This window comes from Lygodium microphyllum, chromosome 29 (assembly GCF_053477565.2).
Source record: "Lygodium microphyllum isolate KBCC chromosome 29, Lygodium_microphyllum_v1.1.10, whole genome shotgun sequence".
NCBI classification, from domain to species: domain Eukaryota; kingdom Viridiplantae; phylum Streptophyta; class Polypodiopsida; order Schizaeales; family Lygodiaceae; genus Lygodium; species Lygodium microphyllum.
In genome coordinates, this window is record NC_141163.1 from 55,987,208 (window position 1) to 56,014,958 (window position 27,751).

Here is a 27,751-nt window from a genome sequence, read left to right on the forward strand (position 1 = left end):
CTGTTTCCAGATATAGTGTCCAGTACACCACAATGATATCCCCATAGTGGCAGATTCTCATTTGATGACTCCACATCACCCTGACTAGAGATCTAGTGGCCGGTACATCAAAATGATATCCCCACTGAGTCAATTCACAGAATACATGCCCGATCGAGTAACCATTGTTACAACATGTATTCAATTCAATAGAAGTAAAAACTGTATTCTTGCAAGCAATGCTTACTTCTTTAGCACCGAGAAAACCATATGGACACAATAAGTGTTAACTTGTACAAAATCTATTTCTATACATAATTTCTTTCTTGAGCAATTGTCACTTTGACAATCTATTTCAGCTTAGAGATACAAGGGGTCAAGGTAGGTTGCAAGCGAAATGCTTCAAGGTAAAGTTCCAACACATTAGGTGACTCTGCAAGTTCACCTTCGTCCATCCACTTAGCATCTATAGCTGGATAGTTCTTGAACTTAACCAAATACCTTCTGGCAACTTTGCCTTTCACTTTCCTTTCCTTGTGTGCCAATACTTGTTCTGGAACAAGAATTTCATCAAGTTCCTCAACTTCAGGCTGTTCCTCAGCTGGCATATCTTCTAGCACATCACCCACATATGGTCTAAGAAGACTTACATGGAAAGCATTATGAATCTTCCAATTGTTAGGTAATTTCAGCCTATAACTGACATCACTAATCTTCTTTGTTACTTGAAAAGGCCCATAGTATCGCATACTAAGCTTAGTGAAAAGACTTTCCTTGCCTTTCCGCTTCTTTAAGCGCGCCTTTTCAAACCGCAACAGTACCCAATCACCAAGTGAAAACAACAATTCACGACGGTGATGATCAACAGCTTTCTTTTGCTTTGCTTGAGTCCGTTCAAGGGCATGCTTAACTTTCTGATACATTTCCCCCATACTCTGCACATACTGATCTGCCTGAAAGATCTTATTCTTTGTATTTAAAATGGGAGGAACCTTTTTACCACCTTCAACAATTTCAAAAGGGGCTTTGCCTGTTGATGAATGCACAGTATTATTGTATGCATACTCGACCAAAGGCAAATACTACTCCCACTTTGACTTGTGCTCTAATACATAGCACTTAAGCAGATCCAAGACAGTAGAATTTGCCTCTTCTAACTGTCCATTTGTCTGTGGATGAAATGACGATGAAAACTTAAGCGTTGTGCCCATGTTCTCAAATATGCCCCTCCAGAATAGACTTGTCATCTGTGGATCACGGTCACTGACAATAGACTGTGGCATACCATGATACTTGAAGACATTGTACATAAACAAACGTGCCATCTGATCCGGTTTTATCTTCTTCTTGACAGGAATGAAATGAGCCTGTTTGCTAAACCTACAAATAATAGTCCATATCCCATCATTTCCTGTCTGTGTCCTTGGAAGATCAAAGATAAAATCCAGAGCTATGCTTTCCCATGGTTTATCTAGAATAGGCAATGGCTGTAAAAGCCCTGGTGCTTTTTGCCTGTCAAACTTGACCTTCCGGCAAATCAAGCACTGCCACACAAAAGCATCCACATCTCTTCTCAAAGTAGGCCAATAAAAGAATGTCTCTACTGCTTTGACTGTTGCATCAATACCACGATGCCCTGCATACGGTGGAGAATGACTCTCTGTCATAACTTTTCGTCTCAATGGCATAGTCACACATAGTTTACCATGCATCAACATGAAACCTTCCTTGAGAAGATAATGCTCATGATGTTGTCCATTGACAAGCTGATCAAAGATCCTTGCAAAATCTTCATCATCAGCATATTGTTCCTTCATATCATCAAGCTCATGATGATAAGGAATTGACACAGCTGAAATTTGTGGCTTCCTTGACAAAGCATCTGCCACAACATTCTTTTTGCCTTCCACATGCACAATCTGAAAATGGAACATTGACAAAAAGTTTGCCCAACGCATATGCTTTTCTGACAGCTTAGTCTGAGTTAAGAAATAACGCAATGTCTGATGATTTGTCTGGACAACAAAATCTGCCCCAAGTAGGTAGTGTTTTCAACAAGAAAGCGCATGAATCATAGCCAGCAATTCTTTCTCATAGACTTGCATAGTCTTTTCTGGCCCTCGCAAGATTCTGCTTTCATAAGCCACTACCCGGCCATCTTGCATTAGCACTGCACCAATGCTATTGCCACAGGCATCACATTGGACAACAAATGACTTCCTAAGATCTGGCAGAATGATCACTGGACTAGAAGTCATCTTTTCTTTAAGAAGATTAAAAGCTGAAATCTCTTTATGTGTCCACTGGAAAGAAATTCCTTTCTTCTGTAAAGCATGTAAAGGTGAAGCAATCTCTGCAAAGTTGCGGATGCACCTCCTGTAGTAAGAACACAAACCCAAGAAGCTTCTAACATCATGGACAATCTTCAAATCTGGCCATGTTCTAATTGCTTCAACCTTAGTAGGATCCATTCGGACACCATCCTTTGACACTATATGCCCCAGGAACTAGATTTCTTCCAAGAAGAACTCACTCTTCTTGCCATTGATAAGCAACCTATTACTGCAAAGCTCATGAATGACTGCTTTCAAGTGTTCTTTATGCTCCTGTTCATTCTTTGAAAAGACAATCATGTCATCAAAGAATGTATCAACAAACTGCCTGCATGGACGAAAAATCCTGTCCATCATTCGATTAAACGTAGCAGGAGCATTTGTAAGTCTAAATGACATTACCAAGAACTCATAGAGACCAAACGTGGTCCTAAATGCAGTCTTATGCACATCCTCTTGCTTAATCCTAGTCTGATGGTATCCACTCTTCAAGTCTATCCTGCTGAAAATTGACGCTCCTTCCAAACGGTCAAGGATTTCGTCAATTCTTGGAATGGGGAACCTGTTCTTGATGGTACTCTTGTTCAACGCTCGATAATCTATGCACATGCGCCAAGATCCATCCTTCTTCTGCACTAGGAGCACTGGTGAGCAAAAAGGAGATGAACTTGACTGAATCAGCCCTTTTTCTAGCAGCTCATTCACCTGGCTCAATTGTTGGGTATTTGACTCACGCCTCACTTACGCCTACGCTCATATGGGAGTGTCAGTGATCAGTAGGACACTGGGGCACTTTTTACTCTCGGTAGGAGAGGTTTTTTCCCCCAGACTTATAGTCTTATTGTCGTATGTGCTTATGTGCTTATGTTACACACTTATGGGCACTTAGTGTGTGTCGGGTGTGAACACCCCCTACAACCCTAAGTTTAAGGGTTGTACTTGTACTTTCTGGTTACACTCTTTCAGTTATTCTCTTGGGTGTCGTGCTTCACTCTGTCTCTCTTACTCTCACACTGTCTACGGAACTTTGAGCTGCACCTCGATCCTTCGATCTCACATTTGGTATCAGAGCATTGGCTCTGTTGAGCTCAGCTCCGTTCAGCGTTCGGGACTCTCTGCTCAGTTTGAAGCGCCAAACGTCAGCTGCTGCCCCGCCAGTATCCAGCTCGCCAGTGCTGTCCGTCAACAGTCGTCAAACAGCCACCAGATGTCCAGTAAAACAGTCGCTGCCTGCCTTAGCCCTCGCTTGCTGCACCGTCCCTGTCTAGATGCCCCGACAACTGCTGCACGCCTCGCCAACTGCTGCACGCCCCAACTGTGAGTCACGCTGCCCGCCCGTCAGATGCCACGTCAGCTGTCAGCCGTCAGCCGTCAGACGCCACGACAGGCCACTGTTGCGCCGCCCGTCACCCGCCAGTCGCGAGCGCTGTGTGTCAACTCACCTGCAACCACCAGCTGTTTACCCTCACGTCAGCAGTCCTGCCCGACACCGTCTGACCAGCGATCGTCAGCCTGTAGTCTACGTCAGGTATTTTTTAACAAAATTTTTATTTTTAGTCTAGAACAAAGTTCTGGAAGAGGAGGTTCATACGCAGCAGGCACAGCATACAGGATACAGGTGTGCAATAAATTTGATGCAAATTTTTGGACTGGTTCATCAGAAATTTTGGGGCTTTTATGTATTTTGAGGACAGTTGCATATAAACTGTTGTTACAGTCACAGAAACACTGTTTTGACAGAAATTTTGGCAGAAACTTTGGGGCTTTTGATATAACAGTGTTGCTGAGCACTGTTTGCACCTTGGGAAGCGTGCATTAAAAGACAGTTTTTGACAGAGTACGCCCTTGCACATTAATTGCAGAAATGTGTTTACTGCAATTTCTGGAAATTTGCAGATTTCCAGTCCTTACTGCTTTGACATTGCTCATTTGTCTTTGGAAATTTGTCATCATGGCAAATCAGGGAGGTGATGTCTTTACGTATGTATCCAAGGAAGACAGATTGGACGGAAACAATTACTCGCTATGGTCATTCATGATGAAGAATGTATTAGTGGCCAATAATTTATGGGATTATGTCAGTGGAGAGGAAACTCGACCGGGAGTTGTAGCTCCCGTTACTCCTCCTCCCCATGGTGCACGTGGACAATAGGGACCTCAGCCCGCTCCACCTCAGCCACTTCCTCCAAGAATTGCAGCTCAAAAAGCTTGGGATACACGTGATGCACAGGCCTTGTTGCTGATTGCTCTGGCAGTTCAGCGGTCCATTATCCCTCACATTCGTTCAGCATCTTCTTTACGAGATGCATGGTTGACTTTGGAGCATATGTTTGTAGGAAAGAATGAGATTCGGATCTCTTTCTTGACGAAAGAGTTGGAGACTTTGAAGATGAATGAGGGTGATTCTATGCAGGATCACTTAAATAAGATTCAGGACTTGAGGGAGCAGCTCATGAATGTATGAGTATTTTTCAGATGCACAGTTGATATCCACCACCTTGAATTCCTTACCTCCTTCGTACTTGTCTTTTCATACTGCATTGAACCTCACCATGAGGATTGCTGATCACCCACTCACTTTTATTCAGCTGGTTAGTTTGCTTCTAGAGGAAGAGCAAACAAGGAAAAATAGTGGTGTGGATGCTATAGTCTCTGAGCAGGCTTTTGTGGCAAGACAAAAAGGCAAAAACAACAAGGTGAAAAATGCTCCACAGAGTTCTGGCACTTCGGGCACATCGCAGAATCAGACACAAGGGGGGACGCAAGCTAAAAAAGGAAAATGTCATTATTGTAAGAAGCCCGGCCACTATATCACTGAGTGCAGGAAGCGCATTGCCAAAGAGAAGAAGGAGTCAGGAATGTCTGTTTCTACTACTCCTTCCACTGCTAGTGAGTCCGCGTCCTTTGTTGTGGACAGGGACTATTGTTTTTACACTTGTAGTTACGACATCTCTTGGGCCGATAGAGCACTTAGCTTTACAGAGGATGCTGACACTTGGTTCTTTGACAGTGATGCTTGTAGATATATTACATCTCGCAGAGATTTGTTTACTTTAGTTTAGTGCACCTCCCATTGGGAAATCGGTACAGTGTGCCAATAATGCATCATACCCTGTTCGTGGTATTGGGGAGATGCAGCTCACAGCCATTGATGGCTCTATTCTCTGCCTGCAGGATGCTTTGTTTGTGCCTGGAATCAAGAAGAATTTGCTTTCTATTTCTTCTTTGGCACGTTGTGGTTTGCAGGTCACATTTGATGATGACCGTTGCATGGTTAGAGATAAAGAACGCATGACTTTGGTCTTGACAGGAACTTTGTGTCATGGTTTATATGAGTTGGATGCTCTTTCAGTAGATCAGACGGCATACTTGACATCCACTCTTACTCCTGCTATGATACAGGCGGAGTTATGGCATACTTATTTGGGGCATGTAAACTTTGGCAGCTTGATGCTTTTGCAGCGTACTCAGATGCTGGATGGCTTACCTCTCTTGGAAAGACCTCCTGAGCACTTATGCGAGGGATGCATTTTAGGGAAAATGCATCATTTCTCATTTCCTCGTGATATTGCTTTCAGAGCAACAACCAGATTGCAGTTGGTGCATTCAGATGTTTGTGGGCCTACACAAACCATGTCATTGGGTGGTTGTTATTATTTTGTGACATTCATTGATGACTTTACACGTTTTTGCTGGGTCTACTGTTTGAAAAAGAAGTCAGAAGTGTATGATGCATTTTTGGCTTTCAGTACACTTGTTGAAAATCAATCTGGATGCAAGATTAAGACTCTCCGTTCGGACCGAGGGGGGGAATACATGTCCTCTATGCTGAATTCCTTTTTGCAGGAGAAAGGCGTAGTCCATCAGTATACTACTGTCTATACTCCACAGCAGAATGGGGTAGCAGAGAGGAAGAATCGGTCACTCATGGAGATGGCCAGATGTATGCTGAAGGCAAAGAGCTTGCCTCATAGTTTTTGGATGGAAGCAGTCATGTGTGCTTGCCATATTTTGAACAGATGCCCTACCAAAGCCTTGAAGACCATCACACCTTTTGAGGCTTGGAATAGCCGTAAACCTTCTGTTGGTCACTTTCGTACCTTTGGGTGTCTTGCCTATGCCCATATTCCACAGGTACTTAGAAAAAAGTTGGACAACAAGGCTGTTAAGTGCATTTTTATGGGATATAGCAATGAGAGCAAAGGCTACAGACTCTATGATCCCGTTACAAAGAAGGTTTTTGTCAGCAGGGATGTTGTTTTTGATGAAAAATCAGAATTATCCTTGGCTGGTTTGGACACATATCAGGCTGCCCGTGATGTTTTTGAAGGGCTGCTGCCCATTACTTTTGGTGATTCAGCTGGAGCTTCAGAAAAGGGACCTAATGTTCAGCCAGCTGCTCCTATGGAAAGTGCAGAAATTCAGCCATTGGCTGATCGGAATATTCAGCATCATGCTGAAACTGAAATTCAGCAAGAGCTTGCACACAATCAGGATGCTAGACAGTTACCTAGATGGTATTTGCAGACTATGCAAAATAGTCCTTTGGATGCACCCATGGCTGGTCGTACTAGAAGGCAAACTCGTTTGCATGATTCAGCACATACCATGGAGTTTGTTATGGCAGCAAGTACTTTTGATAATGAAGAGCCTGAATGTTATGAGGATGCACAACACAGTGTGCATTGGATGGCAGCAATGCAAGCTGAATTAGATTCTATTACTAAGAATCAAACTTGGGATTTGGTGTCCTTGCCATTTGGAAAGAAAGCCATTGGAACGAAATGGGTCTACAAACTGAAAAGGAAAGCAGATGGATCCATTGATAAATACAAGGCACGGCTTGTAGCTAAAGGCTATGCACAGAAAAAGGGCATTGATTATGAGGAGACATTTGCTCCTACTTCCCGTATGACGACCATCAGGTCTATGATTGCTTTGGCTGCACATTATGGTTGGACAGTGCATCAGCTAGATATCAAGACTGCATTCTTACATGGAGAACTTCAGGAGGAAGTTTATGTACAGCAGCCCATTGGTTTTGCAGTTGAAGGCTCAGAACATTTGGTATGCAAGCTCAAAAAGGCACTATATGGTTTGAAACAAGCTCCTAGAGCTTGGTATGCAAAAATAGATGCTTTCTTGCTTGGTCAGGGGTTTCTAAACAGCTCATCTGAGTCTACCCTTTACGTATGTAAAGAAGGGGGATCTATGCTGATTATATGTCTTTATGTTGATGATCTTTTGCTCACTAGAACACATGCTGATCAGATTTCAGCATTCAAACAAAATTTGCAGCAAACTTTTGACGTGTTTGACTTGGGAGTTTTGCATTACTACTTGGGCATCCAGTTCATACATCATGCTCGAGGTATTGGGCTATCACAGTCAAGGTATATTGGGCAGCTTCTTGAGAAGTTTGGCCTACAGGATTACAAGCCAGTTTGTACTCCCATGGAACTTGAACTGAAATTGTCATTACATGGTGATAGTGATTTGTTTGATGTACATATATATGCTCGTGCAGTTGGATGTCTTATCTATCTATGCAACACTAGGCCGGACATACAGTTTGTAGTTTAAGCTTTGAGCAGGTATATGCATCAGCCACGTATGTCACATTGGCAAGCTGTCAAGCGTGTTTTTCGTTACTTGAAGGGTACTCGATCTCTTGGGTTGCTTTATGCCAAGGGGGGACCACTGCAGTTACATGCTTACAGTGATTCTGATTGGGCTGGTGATTATGATACACGTCACTCCACTAGTGGCAATTGTTTCTTTCTTGGCTCTTCTTGCATTTCTTGGCTTAGCAAGAAACAATCCATTGTTGCCACATCGTCATGTGAAGCTGAATATAAGGCAGCTGTCTTTTCATAGCTCACTACTGTCACTTCACTCCAGTCTTTACTTGAGTCTTCAGCAGCTACTTCTTTCACTTGTTTTAGCTCTTTTACACTTGTATTCACCTCTTTTCAAGGCTAGAAAACTTTTCCAAGCTACACATACATTCTACAGGACACATACAGAAGCATACAGAACAGTCACAGTACAGTTACAGAACAGCTACAGTACAGAGATAGTATAGAGACAGAAGCTCTACAGAAGATCTACAGAAGGTTACAGAATGTCATCAAAACCTCATAACTCATACTCAAACCATTCCAAACTCTCAAAAACCATTTAATAAGCTTTCACAATATCTCAATCTTCATCAATCATCAATCCATGCTTCATACAGAAGAGAATCAGAACAAAACAGAAGCTATACAGAAGGTATACAGAACCAATCAGAACATCACATCTCTACTAATAAACATCATGAACTTCCAAAACACAATCAATATTATCCAAAACACTCTCAAACCACTTCCAAACTAATCAATCATCTCATAAAATCAACCATTCAGCTCTCAAAAACAACAAAAATCAGCCAAAAAAACAAGTCATTTCAACACTCAACAGTGATGCAGATGTGGCGCATATGGGCACGCCTATGTTGCCATGTAGGTACTCTAGGGCGTTGTGCTCTGCGTAGCGTTGTAGCTCTGTCAACTGTGATGCCTCCTAATGTTGTATCTTGGTAATGCCTATCAGTAGGAGATGTAGTGTCTGGGGCGGTCGCGGTTGGGGGTTCAGCTACGCTGAAGTAGTTTGTAACCGCTCTCTGGAGGGGTGGATGATGCTGGGGTCACCTCCTATCCTGTAACAATAATGCTCTGCGTCGTTGGAGGTCCAGCAAGAAAAGGCCCAAACATCTTTGGTTCTCATAGTCCATCACCCGTCTTAGTGGTCCAAACCCCTCCTTAAAGAGGCAATGATAGTGGCCTCGGATATCATAGTATAAAGTACATCTACAAATGTAGTGCTCCTCCGTCTCTGGCTCCCATCCACAAAGCTGGCACATCCTCTCATCCGTTGCAATATGGCTCCATCGACCTGTCTCAATCATTAGCTGATGCGATGAGGTGCGGATTTGACCAATAGCAACTCGGAGTCCATGGGACAGTTGAGCATCCATGTATCTAGGCCTCACTATGAAACCGTCATGAGAAAGCTGCAAGAAGTGACTTTGGTATCGTGCCATTTTCGTGCCTAATGGGAAAGGGGGACTTGGACCAAGTCCTTTCTATCTCCACTTTAGTGATGTTTGCCCTGATCACACTATTCAGCTCTGCACGACTAAGGCTCAAAGTAGGGTAGTCGAGGCTGTAATCAAACGGTGATAGTCTATGTGTACTCATGCCATGCAAATTCAGCCACGTGATCATGTGTGCATACCAGCACTGCCTATCTCCCTCTGCTGCAAGCTGTCTTGAAGACTCCAGCGCTAGTCTAGGATATCGGTCTTTAGGGAGCTGCCATATCCTTTGAAGGAAAGTAATTGCTTGGAATAATGCCTCAACTACCATGGGTGCAGCGCCTAATTCTGCCCAGATGATCTCCTCTGGTACTGAGGCTCTTGCCCTTATCATATGTGCTATCATCATGACTAGCGGTCTTTCCATGTGTTCCCAGCCATCATAATGTTGTGCTTTCGGTCCATCACAGTCCATAAGTGGCATCCGTCTAGTTTGATAAAGGCTTGGGTCCCAAATGGCTGCCCCATAGAGCAGTGTGGGCTTAACTAAAGTGTCAAAAAGCCACAATTTGGTACGAGGCTCTTGAAACTGTATGTGTGCACACTGCCGCTCTAGAATACCCAAAGCTGCATATGCCCGTGCAAGTCTAGCCTCTGAAGTCTCCTTTCATGAAAACTGTGGCCTCTTGAAAGTGACCCCGAGGTATACATATTATCTAACCATTTCCATAGGCTGGCCGTCATACATAAAGTAATGCTTTGAGCATGTCACCCAAGCTGCTGAGGTGTTAAGGACCATGATTTTAGTCTTTCCGAGATTAACCTTGAGACCTTTCTCTTCATAGAACACATGCAATGCATCCAGATGCCATTGTAGTCCCTCTGGTGAATTGGAGATAAGCACCATATCATCAACATATAACAAAATTGGTATCAGTACCCCAGCCAAGCTAGCTCCCGTACCACCCCATCTCTACATATAATCGGAGATCTCGTCAATGTACAGTCCAAACAGCAAAGGAGAGAGGGGACAACCTTGCTTTACGCCCACTGTACTAGAGACTGAGTCTGTTGTGCCTCCAAGCACTCGTACTCTCCTTTTCACAGTTTCATACAATGCACAAATACACCACTGCATAACCTCTGGGACCCCAATGGCTCGCAACCTTTGCATGAGTCTTGCACATGGCACAGTATCAAAGGCTTGGCGGAGGTCCACAAAACAACAGTAGATTCTTTGCCTCCGTGATCGTCCCTCCTCAATCAAGGCCCTTAGTGTGAATATATGGTCTAGCGTACTGTATCCCTGGCGGAAATCGGCTTGTCTTGTAGACCGTATTCTCTTTGTTTCAACCCACTAACTCAACTCATGCTCCACAATAGAGGTGTATATCTTTGCTAGCATATGGCCAATCATAATAGTGCGGTAGCTGTTAGCGACCAATGGACCTCCACTCTTAAAAATCAGCACTATTGCGTGGTCACACCAACTTACTGGAAACCCCTCACATACGGTTCTATTAAAGAGATTCGCCAAGATAGGGGCCAGTGCATAGCATGCATGTGCAAAATGCTCTGCCACAAGGCCATCTTGATCATGTGTCCTCCCATTCTTCAACCTCTAAATGGCATATCTCACCATCTTTTCGGTAAAGAAACCGCACTGTGTTGGCCTAGAGTTTGATGGATAGGGTATTTGCTCTTGTGATGGAACATCGTATAGTGCCTTAGCATGTTCATGCCAAACCATAGGTAATGTCAACTAGATTGGGGGTTGTCTCTCGTGAAATTTCCTCCATGCCCTCTTGCTGTCCTTGCTCAGAAAGAGCTGATACATCTCTGACTCTAGTTTGGCTAAATAATCTCTCTTCTTTTTTCGCACAAGACAACGCAAGACATTCCATGCTTGCTTATGTGCGCATGTCCCTAGTGTAATATCTCTCTGTAGGCGGGTCCTAGTCTGTCTGCACTCATCATCATACCAAGCATTCTGAGGGGCAGTACTATTGCGTATTGCAATAGGGCCCATCTTATATGGGAATTCCTCTGAAGCTACAACATGCAAAACCTTTGCTAGAGATCTAGTGGCATCTTCCAATGGTTCATGTTGGTCTAGCTGACTTAAGCCATCTCGTACTGCATCACTATAGATGTGCGATGCTTTCTTTAGAAATTCATAATGCGGGAATGCGTGTGAGTGTGTGCATGTTTCTTGTCTCTGACTACATGCTAGAGTAAATTTTAAGATCGCATGGTTAGTTGCTATATTGATTGGCTTATCAGATATCTTGAAATCCTTAATTTCTGGAATTAACGCTGGCGAGCCCATTACATAGTCCACCACACTGGCCCCTTTTTTGCTGTTCCAACAAGTGAAAGTATCCACTCTCGGCCATCTCAATAGGCCATTGAATATAGCCAATCCATGAGCACTTCCCAAAGCTAGCAGATGGGATCCATATGTTGTCAACGCCTTATCTTGAGATGTCCTGGCAAGCCCTAGTTCATCCAAAGCCAATTCCTTAAACATTTCATGTTCAGTATCATAAAAGGCAGATTGCTCATTTCCTGTTCGAGCATTAAAGTCTCCCACTAGTAGTATGTCCCCAATACTTGCATATCTCGTAATATCTTCATGTACTACTTCAAATGGTGATCCCTCCCTAATAGCAAATTTTGAAGAGGCAGGTGGGAAGTAGCATACCGCAACATATAGATCCCTTGGGTGCCCTATCCTTAGCCTTACCCACATGTATCTAGCATGCACATCTCGTGACACCACGTGAATCATGTCTTGGAGGCTCTCACGATAAAAGAATAGCCACCCCTCCTGACCCCGTGGTTCCTCCTGGTCTACGGGGTTGAGGTCTGTATGCGCTCTCCCACTTATATCCCCCAACATCCAGTAATCTTGAATTTGTACACTGATGTGTCTCTGTATACATAGCCATATCTATCCCATGAAAGGTGTCCTCAAAATAACTTGCATCGAGTCTCATTGAACCATTAGAATTCCAAAGGGACAGCTTCAACGTCTCATAGGCCTTGTACCGTCATTGTGACCTCCGTTCTGCTATGTTTACTCTGCCATCTCTATACACAGCATACTTGCCTTCTTTACGTGTCTCCAATACTTTTGGCATGGGTTTCCTTTTTAAGTCCATCTCACCACACGTACACGCAATGCACAGAGTTTCCTCTTTGCTTCCTCCTCTAGTGTTGCATTCATCATTTCTACTTTGTTCTGAGGCACCCCTTTGTTTCTTCTGACTACGTCAATCCATTGTGCATTTTCTACTTTCTTTTGAGCTCCCTCTATCACATTCACCCATGCGTGTATGTCTTTTTTTAAACTTTCCACCACTTTCTTTAATTCTGGTGCATCTAGCATTGTTGTTTGTGCATCCATCATTGACTTGTATGTCACTAATTCATTCTTACATGACTCTAATTGCCTTTTGAATTCGGCAATCTCCACGTCCTTGGCTGCTATGTGTGCATTTGTACCGGGTTTCAATGCATCCATATCTGCTTTCCATGCATCCCTTACCATGTTCAAGTTATCTACCATATCCATTTGCAAGTCAACCTTGATTTCTTTATATTTTGCATCATCCCAACCATTAGAGCATGATTTCCTGTTTGCTTCTACAACATCACTTAGTTCTTCCCTGAATGTCTCCTGCAATTTTCAATATACGTATTTTTGCTTTGTGTCCATATAATTCATGACTTTTTACTGCATGTTGCCACACACCCTCATGCACGCTTTCAGGTTTGCATCAATTTCAGCATTCAATTCCTTTCCCCATGTTTCATGCATCGCATTCATGTCACTTGTCACCTTGTCAAACATTGGCATACATATTGCTGCAAACTCAGCTCTTATGAGGGCTTTCATGTCATCCAAACCATTTGTTGCAGTCAGCCTTTGCATCTTTGTCCATCGCTTGCACTTGTGGGTGCGGCATTTTCACGAGTTCTCCTTCTGTTTTGTCTATAGTAGAACTTTTTGTCCTTAGTGGGGGTCTTGTACCGCCCTTCTGATGCATTCTCTCCTGTGGTTGGCCCGATTGTTTGTGTATCAAGTTCGGTCTCATGTCCATTGGTTTCTTTGTCAGTAGTCTTTGCCATCTCGCAGTTTAGGACAGCCACTCAGTGTGCTTGCATTGACCCTGCAGACCCTTCTTAGACAACATTCAATACAGAGCGACTTCCAGGGCAGCCAGAGTCTCCCTATGCAGAGACGTGAATTTGCAGGACAGTGACTGTTTCTCTGCGCAGAGACGTGCTTGTGCAATGCCTTCATGTCAGCACTCACGTCAGTGTCGTCAGAGCTCTCGCACTGCACGTCAGCATCCGTCTCACGCCTGCGTCCAATTGGGTAGTCGTCACGTCAACATCCTCACGCCATCGTCCAGTCGTTCGGGCAAGAGAGAGTAACGTCCACTTTGATCTTGGAGTAACGTCCACGAAGTCCACATCAGTCGCATCAGGCGTCATTCGCGTCGTAGCATTCTATCAGGCGTCAGCATCCCGTCAGGCGTCAGAGCATCCCATTAGGCGTTATAGAGAGAGAGAGAGAGAGAGAGAGAGAGAGAGAGAGAGAGAGAGAGAGAGAGAGAGAGAGAGAGAGAGAGAGAGAGAGAGAGAGAGTATATTAACGTCTCTAAAAGGCCAATGCGGCCTATGAGACCAAAGCAGTACATACAATGATGGTGTGTTTCTTATCTGGAATGAGAAAAAGATGAAAAACATGCCTATAAGACTGAAAAAGAATGAAATAGTATCCTATAGTATCCTATAAAACGGAAACATGTGAGTGATCTGAAAGTGAGAGTAGAGAAAGGAAAACTCTCCATCAATGATATGTCTGTTCTCTAGGGAGGTGTATCTCTGCATGGTTGAGGCGCCTCGGCATTTGTCCCCTGTGGCGCTCAATGATGGCTTTAATTTATCTGTGGTGTGGATGTCTAGGCCTTCGTTCGGGTGGACGTGGGCGCCTAGACCGGCTAAGTGCCATTGCTCTATCCAAAGGGACACCTACTACAGAAGATGAGGTCCAATGATGATGTACTCCTGTAGATTGTGTGGCAGTAGTAGTGGTATCTGCCATACTCTGTCGTGTATCAGTGAAAAAGTCAGTGACTGCTCTCTATCTATGTGAGCCGAGCTGTGGGGGCCTCCTACTCCGTAGAATTGTTGCTCTGCGCCTTTGGAGCTCCAAGAGGAAAAATCCCAAGCATCTCTGATCCTCAAACTGCATGATCCGTCTCAGGGTCCAAAACCCTCTCGAAACAGACAGTGGTATCTACCTCGTATGTCATAATGTACAGTGCATCGGCAGATGTAGTATTCCTCTGTCTCTGGCTCTCTGTTGCATAGTGGGTATATGCATTCTTCTGTCTGTATACCCTCCCATCTGCTTGTCTCAATCCTCAGGTGGTGGGATGAGGTGCGGATCTGACCAATAACTGTGCGTAGTCCGTGAGGCAGCTGTGTGTCCATGTAATTGGGTCGGGTGATGAAACCATCCTCAGATACCTGAAGGAAGTGGGTCTGGTAGTGTGCCATCCTCGTGCCATGGGGGGAGGGGGGTGGGGGTCGGGATCCAGGTCTTCTCCGTATCTAACTTCAGTATGTCTGCTCTGATCACATGATTTAGCTTTGATCGGCTTAGGTCAAGTGTAGGGCAATCCAGGCTATAGTCAAAGGGGGGTAGTCTGTCAATCTGCAGCCCATGTAGACTCATTCAGTGAACTATTAGATACATAGATAGATAGATAGATAGATAGATAGATAGAGAGAGAGAGAGAGAGAGAGAGAGAGAGAGAGAGAGAGAGAGAGAGAGAGAGAGAGAGAGAGAGAGAGAGAGAGAGAGAGAGAGAGAGAGAGAGAGAGAGAGAGAGAGAGAGAGAGAGAGAGAGAGAGAGAGAGAGAGAGAGAGAGAGATGTGCTGCGTGCCCGCAAGATCTCACGTGGTAGATATATCTTTTGTACTACATGCGATGAAACACCGATCCATCTCTTCATCTCTTGCCCTCTAGCAAGATAGATTTGGACTTTGTTTCCTGTGTGGACCTTAGTGACTCAACAACAAATGGCCGTCCGTTCTTGGGTCTTGGGCAAGATGCGTTCTTCATCCACTTCACAATCAGATCATTCTTGCCTCTTCCGTTTTCTCAGATGGACAGCTCTTTGGCACATTTGGTGCACCCGTAATGCCTTCATTTTTTATTCAGTCTCAAGTACTCGAGAACAGCCTATTCGATTCATGTTGTGGAAAAAGAAAGGGAATCGTTTGGGCCAGGTGTGGATTTCATGGAAGCATGTGAGTACTCCTTAAAGGATGGGGGGAGTAGCTTTATTGGATGCTAATTTGCATATGGCTGCTTTGAGACTAGCACTTTTGCAGGCACTATGTTTAGAGAGTCATCCCTGGTTAGATATTCCAAAATTTTTCATAGAAAAGATTGGCATCTCTCATGGTAGCATGGTTATTCAAGTTTCTTAGTGGCATGTGGTTAATTCCACGAGGCATGTTAAGGTCTCCTAGTCTCTTCTGCTTTCTCATTTGATTGCATCCTGGCAGGAGATGTTATGTTTTGCAGTTTGGTGCCCTCTTGATTTTCGTAAGGAGGAGAATTTGTTGCAAGGAGAAGTGCTGGCTATCTCCAGGTTGTTGGATTGACCTGATAAAGATTTGCAGTGAGACAAGTTTAATCGGATGGCTTGTTTGGGATTGCAGACAGTCCATGATGGTGTCATTCTTGGGCAGCCCTGTCTTTATTCTCTTTGGCGTATTCGTCAGCACTTTTGGGTGCCTCGAGGATATCATGACATTTGGTCATCCATATAGGACATGCTTTTGAGGTTCTCTCCTTTACCTTCTTTACAACCATCTTCTCCTTGGCGAGATTGGATGTTTGTGCTTCCTGATGATTTTGAGAAAAGGTTAGCTAATCAAATATATCATCAGATGGTTGAGGCCAAGAGATGGGTAATTGGAAAGGCTAATAAATTATGGCATATTCGGGACAACAAAATGAATTGGCAGGAAAGATTCGTCCAACTTTGGAAGTCAAAGGTTCCTTATTAGGGTAAAGTGTTCATGCGGAGGTTGCTTATTGGGGGTCTTCCAATTGGGGACATGTTGCATGCTCACAAGATCTCCGGTGGTCGTTCTATATTTTGCACTATATGTGATGAGACATCGCTTCATTTCCTTGTCTCTTACCCTATTGCTAGACGGATTTGAAGTTTTGTTTCCCGTGTGTGGTCCTTGGCGACTCAGCAGTGGATATTGTGAGAAAACATGGATCTAGAGCATGGCAGGAGCTATGGAGGATGGAAGATGAAGACAAGACTCATGAGAACATAGACACAGACAAGACCAACTGTCACACAAGTGAATTAGGTTTCAAGATTGAGACTTGAACTCATAAACACATTCTTGTGTGTAAGGACAATGACACTGGCACTCGATTGAAAGGACAATAGCATTGCATTGAAAAATGGACCAAGTACATGTCTTTATAGCTTTCCATCTTGTTCCACTCTCCTCATTGTGCTTATGGGATACAAAGCATCTCATCCTGCAGCATACATCATTTGTCTATTTCTCAACACCCCCCCTCAATTGATGAATCTCTACCCTTGCAGGCTTTTGCCTCCCCCCTGCATACAAAGATGGACCAGGAGACTAGCTCTGTGGCAGCGTAGTCAAGTTAAGGCTTAAAATTGCACATCTTTGGTAGGGTTTTTACAAAGTCAAATCCACTAAGGAAAATAAAGATCCACTATGGGAAAAACATATGAAAGATACAATGAAAGTTTTTCAAAACAATCAGAGTTGTTGATGGTAGCGGAAGCATCTTTTTCTTCTTTTTCTTCTTCCATGAACTGGTTCTAGTGATGATCACTTTGCACTTGTTGGGCTCTTTTCTTGTGGAAACATTCACTGGCTACATGGCCAGTCTTACCACAATAGTGACATATAATCCGATCCTTGTTGTTGTTGTTGATGAATCCTTGACCTCTTCCTTTAGGTCCAGCAGCTCCTTTGGTGTACAAAAGATTGTCCCTAGATGATGAGACATCGTCTTTTGCATTCTTGTTTTTTACTTTGCCTTCTTCATCGAGTAGTGAGTGCTCAATATCTTTAAGTGTGAGGCTTGGAACATTACTCAAAGTGGACACAAGATTTTCATATGGATTCTTGTTTACACTTGCAAGTAGTACAGCTATTGCTTCATCTTCATCAATATTCTTTTTAAGAGTTGCAAGCTGGGTTTTTAAACTCTTGAACTTATTAATGTGTGTGGTCATGGAAGCACTATCTTTTATATCCAACTTATAAAACTGCATGAGCAATTTTATCTTTGAATTCTTTGCTTGAGTTCCAAAGATTTTGTCAAGCTCTTCCCAAGCCCTTTTTGCATCTCTGATGCCAGAGATATGATGCATTACATCATCAGATAGACCCCAGGCAATGATGCCTAGTGCTTTGTTGTTCATCCTCTTCCACTCCTTGGTTCTCGGTGGAGCTACTGCAAGGATCCCACTTTCAGAATCTTCTTTCTCGCCGTCTGCATCAGCTTCATCATCTTCAAAGAGATCCCAAAGGTCCTTTCTCATGAGGTGGTACATGGTCTTTTCCTTCCAAGCATGAAAGCCCTCACTGTTGAACTTGGCTATTTGTTCGAGCTCTGCCATTTTTGATCAGCAGCAAGTCAGCCAGCAAAAGAGTTGTACCTCAATGTGTCAAGAGACACAAGACGATTAGTGTTTAACAACACTGCATGAGTATCAAAAAGATACTATCTTGGAGCTCAATGTCAGATGTTGATGCTTGGTCTTCTTCTTGCTTGCTGATTTAGTGTGATGGTTTGCTGGAAACTAACTGCTCAGTAAGACCAGAGTGATAGAGTCTTTAGTGGACTGAGAGGAGTAAGAAAATGAAAGGTTTTATAACCTTGAAGGTCAATGGCTATGGCTGGAACTAGGGTTTAGCAGACAGGCGACTGAACTTTTGCTTGTAGCAGCTCCTAGAGGCGATTATTTCTCGAGATCTCTGGAGGGAAGGAGGCTCATATGGCAAGCTTTAAAACCCCTAAGCTCGCAAGACGGATCGCGATGAGTGCAGGTCGTCTCGGCTGTATGACCAGACGACTGTCAAAAACAAGGCAGCGAGGGAGAAAATTCGAAATGCTGGAGTGAATAGTGTCCAATGTTATGCTGTGAGGTAACACAATGCTGCGCCCTGAGTCAAGGAACAACTCCCCTGAAGACACCTCAGTGAGATATGCCTTGTATGGAGAGATCAAGGAGCTCCAAGGCAGGTAGGTCCTGTAGGCTATGGCAGACACGAAGAAGATGAAGTTGAAAATGGAGTCATGAGCTGGACAGAGGTGACCAGAGGTGAAGAGAGACTAGAGAGGTAGTGTATGAGCTGTGCCATGCTCAGCTGAGCTCTAATACCATGTGAGAAAACATGGATCTAGAGCATGGCGGGAGCCATGGAGGATGGAAGATGAAGACAAGACTTATGAGAACATAGACATAGACAAGACCAACTGTCAAACAAGTGAATTAGGTTTCAAGATTGAGACTTGAACTTATAAACGCATTCTTGTGTGTAAGGACAATGACACTGACACTTGATTGAAAGGACAATAGCATTGCATTGAAAAATGAACCAAGTACATGTCTTTATAGCTTTCTAGCTTGTTCCACTCTCCTCACTGTGCTTATGGGATACAAAGCACCTCATCCTGCAGCATACATCATTTGTCTATTTCTCAACAGATATCAGCTCGTTCATGGATTATGGGAAGGATGACTTCTATGTCTACTTTGCATTCAGATTATTCCTGACTCTTCCATTTCCTTAGATGGACAGCTTTGTGGGATACTTAGCGTACTCGGAATGCCTTTATTTTTGATTCAGCCTTGGGCATCCATGGTCATGTGGCCCGTGTTCGTGGTTTAGTGTTATGGGAGATCTCTTCTCAGTTGATTTGGTTCTCCTTGACATTGCTACTCCCTGGCTGGATATTGTTTGCTCCACACCAGCTGTCCTTTCTGTGTGATATTTGTGTGTTAAGAGTCTTGGTAACCTTTCATATGTGTCTGCTTTTTCTTAGCTGACCTGATGGGGAGCCTTTCGGGACATTGTTTCAATTGCGGAAAATTGGGTCACTTCATGCTAGAATGTACCAAAGCCAAAGAAGGGACAACATAGACAAATGAGGTTTCTATTGTTCAACAGGATGGTACTGCTATGCATATAGATGCCTAGCCTGTGGAGGGAAATCTGGGCAAAGACAAATGATTGCTTTTGTCCCTCATTGATGGAATCCATGGTTGGCAAGAAATGTAGTCGAAAAAGGGGAAAAGTAAAATGATGTCCACAACATTGGATCCTTGGAGGATACAGAGAATGCCTTGCACACTTATGCATAGTGTAAGGATGCACCTTCAAGCATTAAGGCACCCTCTAATCCTAAGGCTTGATAGGAATCATTGCGTGAGCCTCCGAAGCATCTAGCCTTTGAGGAGCGTGGCAAGATCATTACTCCATGGGACCGTAGATACTTGCACAATAGCATAGTGGATGTGGATCAGCCCTCGACTTCAAAAGCACGTGGTAATGTGACAAATGCCTTTGTTGTGTGGTGGATTTTCTGGATGAGGATGTTCTTGCTGTTTTGGCAAATAAAGTTGTAACTAAGTAGCTGCAACCCCACCCTTGATTTCCCATCACATCATGAAAATTGCCACATGGAATGTTTGAGGTATTTGTTCACGTGGCAAGCTGCATGCTATGTGGCAAGCCTTACACTCTAATGCTTGGAATGTTTTGTGTGAGATGGAGCACAAGGGTCACAAAGCAGGAAGAATCCTACACTATCATGGCTTCAACTTTTTTATGCTCCTGTTTCAATAGGAACCCATTCGGGTGTGTTCCTATTTGTTAGAGAGAAGTTTCAACCAATAGCGATAAAGAGAGATGTATCGGGCAGATTTATAGTTGTGGAAATCATATATGAAGGGGAAGTGTTATGGTTGGTGGGTCTCTATGCTCCTAATGATGTTCTTGGTTGTCGCGAGTTATGGCGCCAGTTGAGAGCATGCCTCTCCCTTGGAAGGCCCGGATTTATCATGGGAGATTTCAATACATGTGTTGACCCATCGCATTCGACTTCCAGACGTGGACTTATGGATGGCCCGGAATGCCAAGTTTGGAACGCCTTTGCTTCAGCAGTTTTGAAGCAGGATCTCTAGTCTTGGTTATCTCCCCTAGATCACAGGCTCTACATTATGCATGATGATTCCTTTTTACTGGTGGTTTCGGAAATCAGGGAGCAAGCTCCCATTGTGTTTCAACTCTTCCTTCCTCTGGCTTGAAATATTTGATGGCTATCTGCAACAGTTTGGCGTGTAGTGTTTTGAACTGCATGCACATTCAAGCCTTGCTGGGTTGAAATGGGTGCCTGTGGGGAAGGTAAGACTGAAGAGGGGACAAGGGAGGAGGCTTGGGCAAAAAAGTGAAGGAGAGTAGCCAGCGTGGAGGATGCTGAGGATGCAATTTTTGGGCAGAAGGGAGCTGCTTGCAACTGAAGTTGCCTAGGGCAAAGCAGGAAGGTGGCATGTAACTGGGCATATGGGTGGCAGGGCAAGAGGCGAGAGCAGTACAGCACAGTGCTAATGGGGAGGTGGCTGCTGGGTGATGCTAGTGCCGAGGAGGAAGGTGGTGAGGGCAATGCAAGGCAGAAGAAGAGAGTGCTTGGCTCTGCTACCATCTACAAGATTAGTCATGGGTTTATGCTGGAATGTCAACTCTTTGATAGAATTTGATCAAGTGAATCCTCTCAAGAATGTCTGATTGCGGTGGGAGATGATAGGTTATATCTTCTAATAACCTTGTGGGCACCACCTGGCTTGGAGAAGAGGTTCAGGATAGGCTGAGAAGGGTTGAAGTCACAACCATCCCAGGGAAGTTGTTACAAGTTGGTAGCAGCTTTTTTTTCTACTCAAGCAAAAGTATGCTACCTATCCACTGTACGCGTATCTTTTTGAGGCTTTGTGCAAAGTTTTCTGCTTGCTATTTGCTGTTTTCCATCTAGGTTCAAGTCGCACAAAATAGAATAGTACTACAGCGAATGATAGGGAGAGCTTGTTTCGAGTTGTGTACAGGAGTTTGTCTAATGGTTGACAGTAGTATATATCAGGAATTCTTGCAGAAATTGTTGCTCTATTCTTGTGGTATTAGGGTTTGGTTCTGATCATCCATCTCAACCCTTCAAATGAGAGACTTGGGTGCCATAGACATGGAATTTGTGGATCATCATATTCTGAAATGGAAAAAGATATTTTTATGGCTCTCTCATGCAAATGTAGTGATAGAGGATTATGTGCATGCTGAGGAGAGGCAGACAGTGGGTTTGCTGGAGGGGGCTATGTTGTGGAAATAGTGGGGGTAGAACTGATGCTGCAGTGAATTACTGCCTTGAGGAGAGGGCAACCCTCTTTAAATTTACATGGCAGCCCCCTTGTTTGGGCATATACAAGCCTGGTTAAAGGCTATGGTTTTGAATGGAAATTTTGAGAATGGTGATATGCAAGCCACAAAGAATTTTTTGAGATCCTGTTTCAAAACCCCCAAGCTTGTGTGCAGATAATGTAGTGACTTCCTTTGTTCCGGAATGGGCAGTGGGTATGTACAATCTGGCTGAAAGTAGTGAACTTCTAGAAAGAGAAAAAAAGCTTGCTGCCATGGTCCATGCAAGCCCTGTCTTTGAATGCTATGGTTTGAGGCTCATGGCTTGCATTCTTTGTTCTATGAATTGAATTGCAGGATATTTCTTTCAATGTGCGCAGTTGGGTCACTCTGTGTTGGGATGTTCTCAGAAGGTGGTTGTGCATCAACAGCGTCTTGTGCCACAGGAATATTCCAATGCAGGAAAGCATACCTCAAGTTGCTTCACATCAGCCTAGTCTTGATCCTCCTGCACATGTTGGGCTCTTTGCTTTCAGGGAAACCAAGTAATAAGGCTCAAGGAGAAATTGAAATAGAACCTCCACATTTGACTGTTGTAAAATGGTAGGGGCACCACCGTACTTCCTCTGATGTCACACAGATGTTCTAGTGCAGATGGAGGGGTTTTTATCCTTAGCCACAAAAGCCGGTGTTATCACAGCTTGGTATGAGCAACAAAGTTTTGCTTTGTAGCTGGATGCACGGATTAGATTGGTAACATCTAGGGATACTTTCAGTCCTCAACACAAAGGTTGTTCTCCCGTAATGTAGTTTTTGGTTTGCCAAAAATTGACCCCATTGATGCAATTAGATTGGAGGTTCTAGGATGGCCAGTGTACTATTGGACTCTCCAGAATATCTTTCAGATCCTATCAGTGCTGCTCCTTGTTATGTGTCTCAAGGATGTGAAGTTCCTCTTAAACCTAGGCAGGATGAACATTGCATTAGCAGCACAAGGCATGTGCAAGACCTTGGGATTTACAATGCCAAAGGTTAGGATTTGAAACTTTCAATTAAGGGCCAAAAGAGTAGTTAACAACCTTAATGTGAAGTTTGGGCAAGGTCATTAAATTTTTAGCTTGTGCAACCATTAAGTTAAAAAAGTTTGGGCAGCCAAATCGAATGTTTAGGTGTGCCAGTTAATATTTTATTCATGTAAAATCAGATTGATTTTTGCTTGTCTAAATGGAAAGTAGAAAGTGCTATTTTCATTTCCTTCTTCTCAATTCATCCTACATGCAAAGTGGGACAGCCATTATGGGCTGGTTGGAGGCCATTTTGAAGCTGGAGAGAGCAATCTTGGCTATGGTGGACTGAAAAACAACATGGAAAGGTGCAATTTTTTGCACTGTGATCATTAGGACAGCATTTTGGCCGGCACGGAAGCATTCTACCACTAGTAGGGGTAGCAGCCCTTGACTCTTTAGCTCCTAGCCAAGTTCTCATTGGTGGTAGCAGAGGTGATTAATTCACAAACCCTACAGATTTGGGTTTGCAACACCTAGCACCCATCCTAGAGGCCACATTAGGACTTCACTTGGGTTCCCTGTGGTGCTTCAGTGAGGTATCTTGGGTGTCACTTGGGCATTGTATCACCTTAGCAGCAGCTAGCACACTCTTGAGCATTGGGCAGAATATCCCAAGTCCAGACCTGGATAGCTATAGGCAAAATCCTGGTGTTCAGCATGCACAAATTGAGGCTGATAGCATTATGTTTGAGAGAGGATCTTGATTGAGATCTCAGGCTTCTATTCTTCGCTATAAAGGGTCAATGTTTTACACATGTTTATAAAGACTTTTCCATTGTCTTCGCTGCTTCATCATTTTTGCTCCTTAGGCATTTAAGCTCACTTAGAATCCAAGAGGGGGTGTTAATAGATGGTAATGTCTTACTTGTGAGCCCTACAATGAGTGAGCAATGGACAGTAGGAGCTCTACCCATTTTGTCCAGTTTTTGGTCACATTGCACAAGCTTTGGTCATTGACCACTTTTTGGTCTACTTGGGTTGTTTAGGGCAATAAGTTGTGGTTAGTTTTCTAGAACTTAGTGCCTATATTAGGTTAGTTTTTTAAAATTGGTAATGGCTCTGCCATTGTTTGGAGCCTTATATCATGGAGATTGTTTATTAGCACTATGGTAATGGATGAAACTATTAGTTCTTTGCATGTTTAATGTATCTATGTCCCATATCCACTAGCTTTTGGTTTATATGTAGGAAAAAATGTTCAGAACCTTCCTAAAAATTAACACTATACTTTCAAGGAACTCATTTTTCTTCTAGTTGTTTTTGAAACTCTTGCAACTATCAATTTAGCAATCTCACTTTCAGTAGCTGTAACTCTACTAAGTGAATACTTAAACTATCAATTTAGCAATCTCACTTTCAGTAGCTGTAACTCTACTAAGTGAATACTTAAACCTGTGTTTCTTTTATATTCTAAATATTCAGGGACACTTGAACCTAATGTGATTTAGCAAAGTCGCAAAGGCCAGTTTTTTGTTTTGGAAGTGCAAATCCTTAATGGAGGGAATGGAGCAAAATGTGAGGTAAAATCAATTCTTCTTGGAGTCAATTCTTTGCAATGTGTGACATAGTCTTGGCAATTTGTTCATGTGCTTGATTGTATACTGGTGAAATATGATCAAAAGGGATAACTTTGTTGGTGCTAATGCCATGAAATCAAGATGCTCTGCTAGTTTAGTAGGCAGTATAATCACCTTCTTTTGTATGAGTGGGCACATTGCAACCCCCTAATTTTGCAGTGCAATTAAAGGATGCTTTGTGAAAACTGTCAATGCATTAGGGTTTATTGTGTGTGGATTAGGGTTTATTCTACATGTTGTATGTTACTTAGAACACCTAGAGTATTCTATGATGTATGAAATGTCATGTGCTGCAATGTGATGCATGATGTATCATGCAAAGAGGCTTCCATGTGGAGCGACTAATGATGACTCACCTATACTCTGCATGGAGCAGAGGAGTCAGTGTTAGCGAAAGCATGTGACATATGTCATGTGAAAACTTACTAGTAGCTGAAGAACTCATAACATCTGTGTGCTATTAGTCTGCTCGTGTAAGCTGAGATAGGATGCCTTCATGAAGCATTGGCTATGCCAACCTTGTGACAAGTAAAAAAGCTGACCAAGATCATGAAAAAACACAACCATTGTGGAGTTGTCATGAGCTCGGGTTCATATGCATGTGTGAAGTTTATTCGATTGTCTGTGCTTGTTGGATTTTCTTTGAGATGTATCTTTAATGACTCCAGCCTCAAAGTTGACCACCTTAAGGAACCACTTGAGTTGCATGATGCATTCATATAACAAGTTTGCATCATGTGTTGGTGTGAAGTATTTTACTCCTTTAGATTTATATTGCAAGGTTATTTTGGAAGTGTAATTATTTTCCTTAGTCATAGCACCTCAGTATTTGGTACATGGCTTGGGTATGGGATGGTCCCAGTGGCATGTGTGAGCAGCCTCTTCTCTTCAATCCCTGTTTGCAATCAAAGGCAGGCCACACTATTGGACAGAGGACTTACCTATCCCAGGGAAGGTTCTTTGTGCAGGTTGCTTTCTCAGTTGGGGATTTGCACTTTACGAGTTGTTACAGGAGATGGGCATCAAGGGTGCCAGAGCAATGATAGTGGCCATTATAGAGGGAGTTCCTTCCAAGTGGAGGATAGTTGCAGCCACTTCACAGACATGGATTGGTTGGTCTCTTCTCTAGAGGAGACTTTCTTCTTGGAGTCATTGTGACTAGCAGAGACAAGACTTTTTATGGTATGCTGGAGGAGGATCGTTGACTCCAGACACAAGAACTTGGACCACATAGAGTTCACAAGGGGCATCAGAATTGTGGCACATTGTGAGAGGAGATGGCACATCAACTTGGATCCAGCCACCTGATAAATGGATGGAGACACTGGGTTTATCAAAGGTGATCCCTTCAAAGACTGTAATGGGATCCAAGAGAGTGGGTTTGGAGGGATTCATGTCTTGATAGGCCATGTGATGTGGCCTTCTTTGGCTACACTACTAGGTTGGGGAGGAGGATCTTGATGAGTAGGATTAGACTACAACCAACAGCCACCTGTCATTGTTTACAAACATGGCATATCAGATTACTTTTTGTCAGAATTTAGGAGGAGCCTAGATGATATATTCAGAGGCCTAGGAAGATATCCCTCTTCCTATGGCTACTAACTCACATGAACTTAGCAGTTGATACATGGCTTGGATACGGTAGGGTCCCAGTGGCATGTGTTCTGAGATATGGTGAACTACAGGAGATGCAGAGAGACTGTCTATAGGGATGCCTTGGAGTTCAAGTGGTATGGAGAGTCCTCTCAGGATGGTCTTTCATGGCACAACGGAGATTATGATTATGACTTGGAGCCATATATGAGTGATAGATAGAAGCCCATCGTGTGGATATGTGGATGTTTAGTGAAGCCACTCCTTTCTCATCATTGGTCAGCACTTGAGAGCAAGATCCCTACTCCAGAGTATTGATGGACATAGTGCACTAAAGGACATTGTCATATACAGGAGCTAATTGCTAGGATCATTGCTTGGTACATCTAGACAGCAAGGTGTAGCCATGGTACAGGGTGTCTCCACTGCAGGAACTCTCTTGAGGATTTGGATAGAGATTATCCATACTCTCTGTGGGAAGTGGGAGAGGCCGTAGGGTGGCTGTGAGAGGATGAGGAGGAGGAAAGATGCCTTCTTGTGGATCTAAGACTTCAGCACATTCTTTCACCTAGCCCCCTCAAATGGTCTAGCATTATCATCCGTGAGATTGGTTGTTCGCATAGTAATTGTATTTATCATGTACTTAGCTACTCTCTATAGGGTTCTCTGTACTTTGTATTTTGCCTTAGAGGGGTCTTCTCCGAGGTGTTATAAATAGAAATTTCTCATGAATCCAAACTTAGTGGCTTCCAAATTTTAGGATGTTGCTATTTTTGGAAGTTACTCTATTGGAATTTGGTCACATCAAAATCTCTGGAGTTTTGCAAGGAACAATTGTCCCCAACAACTATTTCTCAACCAATTGAGATATCTTTTGAGCAAAAGGTTTGGGAGCTTTCTCTAGAAAATTGACATGTGGCATCTAGAATAGGAAATGTGTCTTTTGAAAGTGATGAGTGCCCAAGCACTTGCCATTTTTAGTAGACACTTGTCTTTGTAGCTTCCCCTTTCCACTTTTGAGCACCCAAGATCTAGAAGCTCTATAGCTAAAATTTCAGCTATATGCTATGCATACGCCTATCTAATCTTTTAGAAATTATTCATCCAAGAAGCACTGTCTATTTAGCTTGATCAGATCAAAGCATGAAAGAAGAAAATTAGCTTGCTATTCGGAGTATGCACAAATTAGGGTTTCAAAAGTCCTTATTTTTAGATTTGCAAAAAATCATCCCCATTCAATTATAATATTTGGTTTAGGTATTGTGCTTGTGGTATGTTTATTTAAATTTTTGTAAAGGGGGAGGGCATGTTGCCCTCTCATTGTGGTATCATCTCTCTCTCTACCCTTTAATTTCATTGTAGTAATTGATCAAGTTGGATAGATTAAAATGTTGTCATTCTCACATTCTTCCTAGCATTTACTTGGTATTAAAGTAGATTTCTTCCTCAAAAGAACTTTTCTAGGGTGACAAGATCTTTGGACTCAACATTCTCACAGTGCTTGATAGAGAGGGGAATCACAGTCAACCATTGGAAAACTTGACATTCTATATCTTTATACTTTCGCAATTAGGAAAAGATACAAAGATACAAGGAGTTGAAACCAATCTAGAAATTCA

General features: G+C 43.2%; 2 protein-coding genes across 2 annotated transcripts in view; one reads left to right on the plus strand and one right to left on the minus strand.

The window, feature by feature from the left end:
• The window catches only part of LOC148010660 (putative RNA-dependent RNA polymerase 1), a 78,761-nt gene that overhangs the window by 31,674 nt on the left and 19,336 nt on the right, over positions 1-27,751 (plus strand). Inside the window, exon 3 of the mRNA XM_087671400.1 lies at positions 24,382-24,479. Within this exon, the coding sequence (XP_087527526.1) occupies positions 24,454-24,479 (26 nt within the window). The 5' untranslated portion in view covers positions 24,382-24,453. The remainder of the gene's footprint in view (positions 1-24,381; positions 24,480-27,751) is intronic.
• Positions 330-911, minus strand: LOC148010661 (uncharacterized). The gene has a single exon (XM_087671564.1). The coding sequence runs from the start codon at positions 909-911 to the stop codon at positions 330-332; it is 582 nt and encodes a 193-aa protein (XP_087527690.1).

Excerpts from the sequence above, each read along its gene's own strand:
- LOC148010661 (XM_087671564.1), bottom strand. The coding sequence starts at position 911 with ATGGGGGAAATGTATCAGAAAGTTAAGCATGCCCTTGAACGGACTCAA.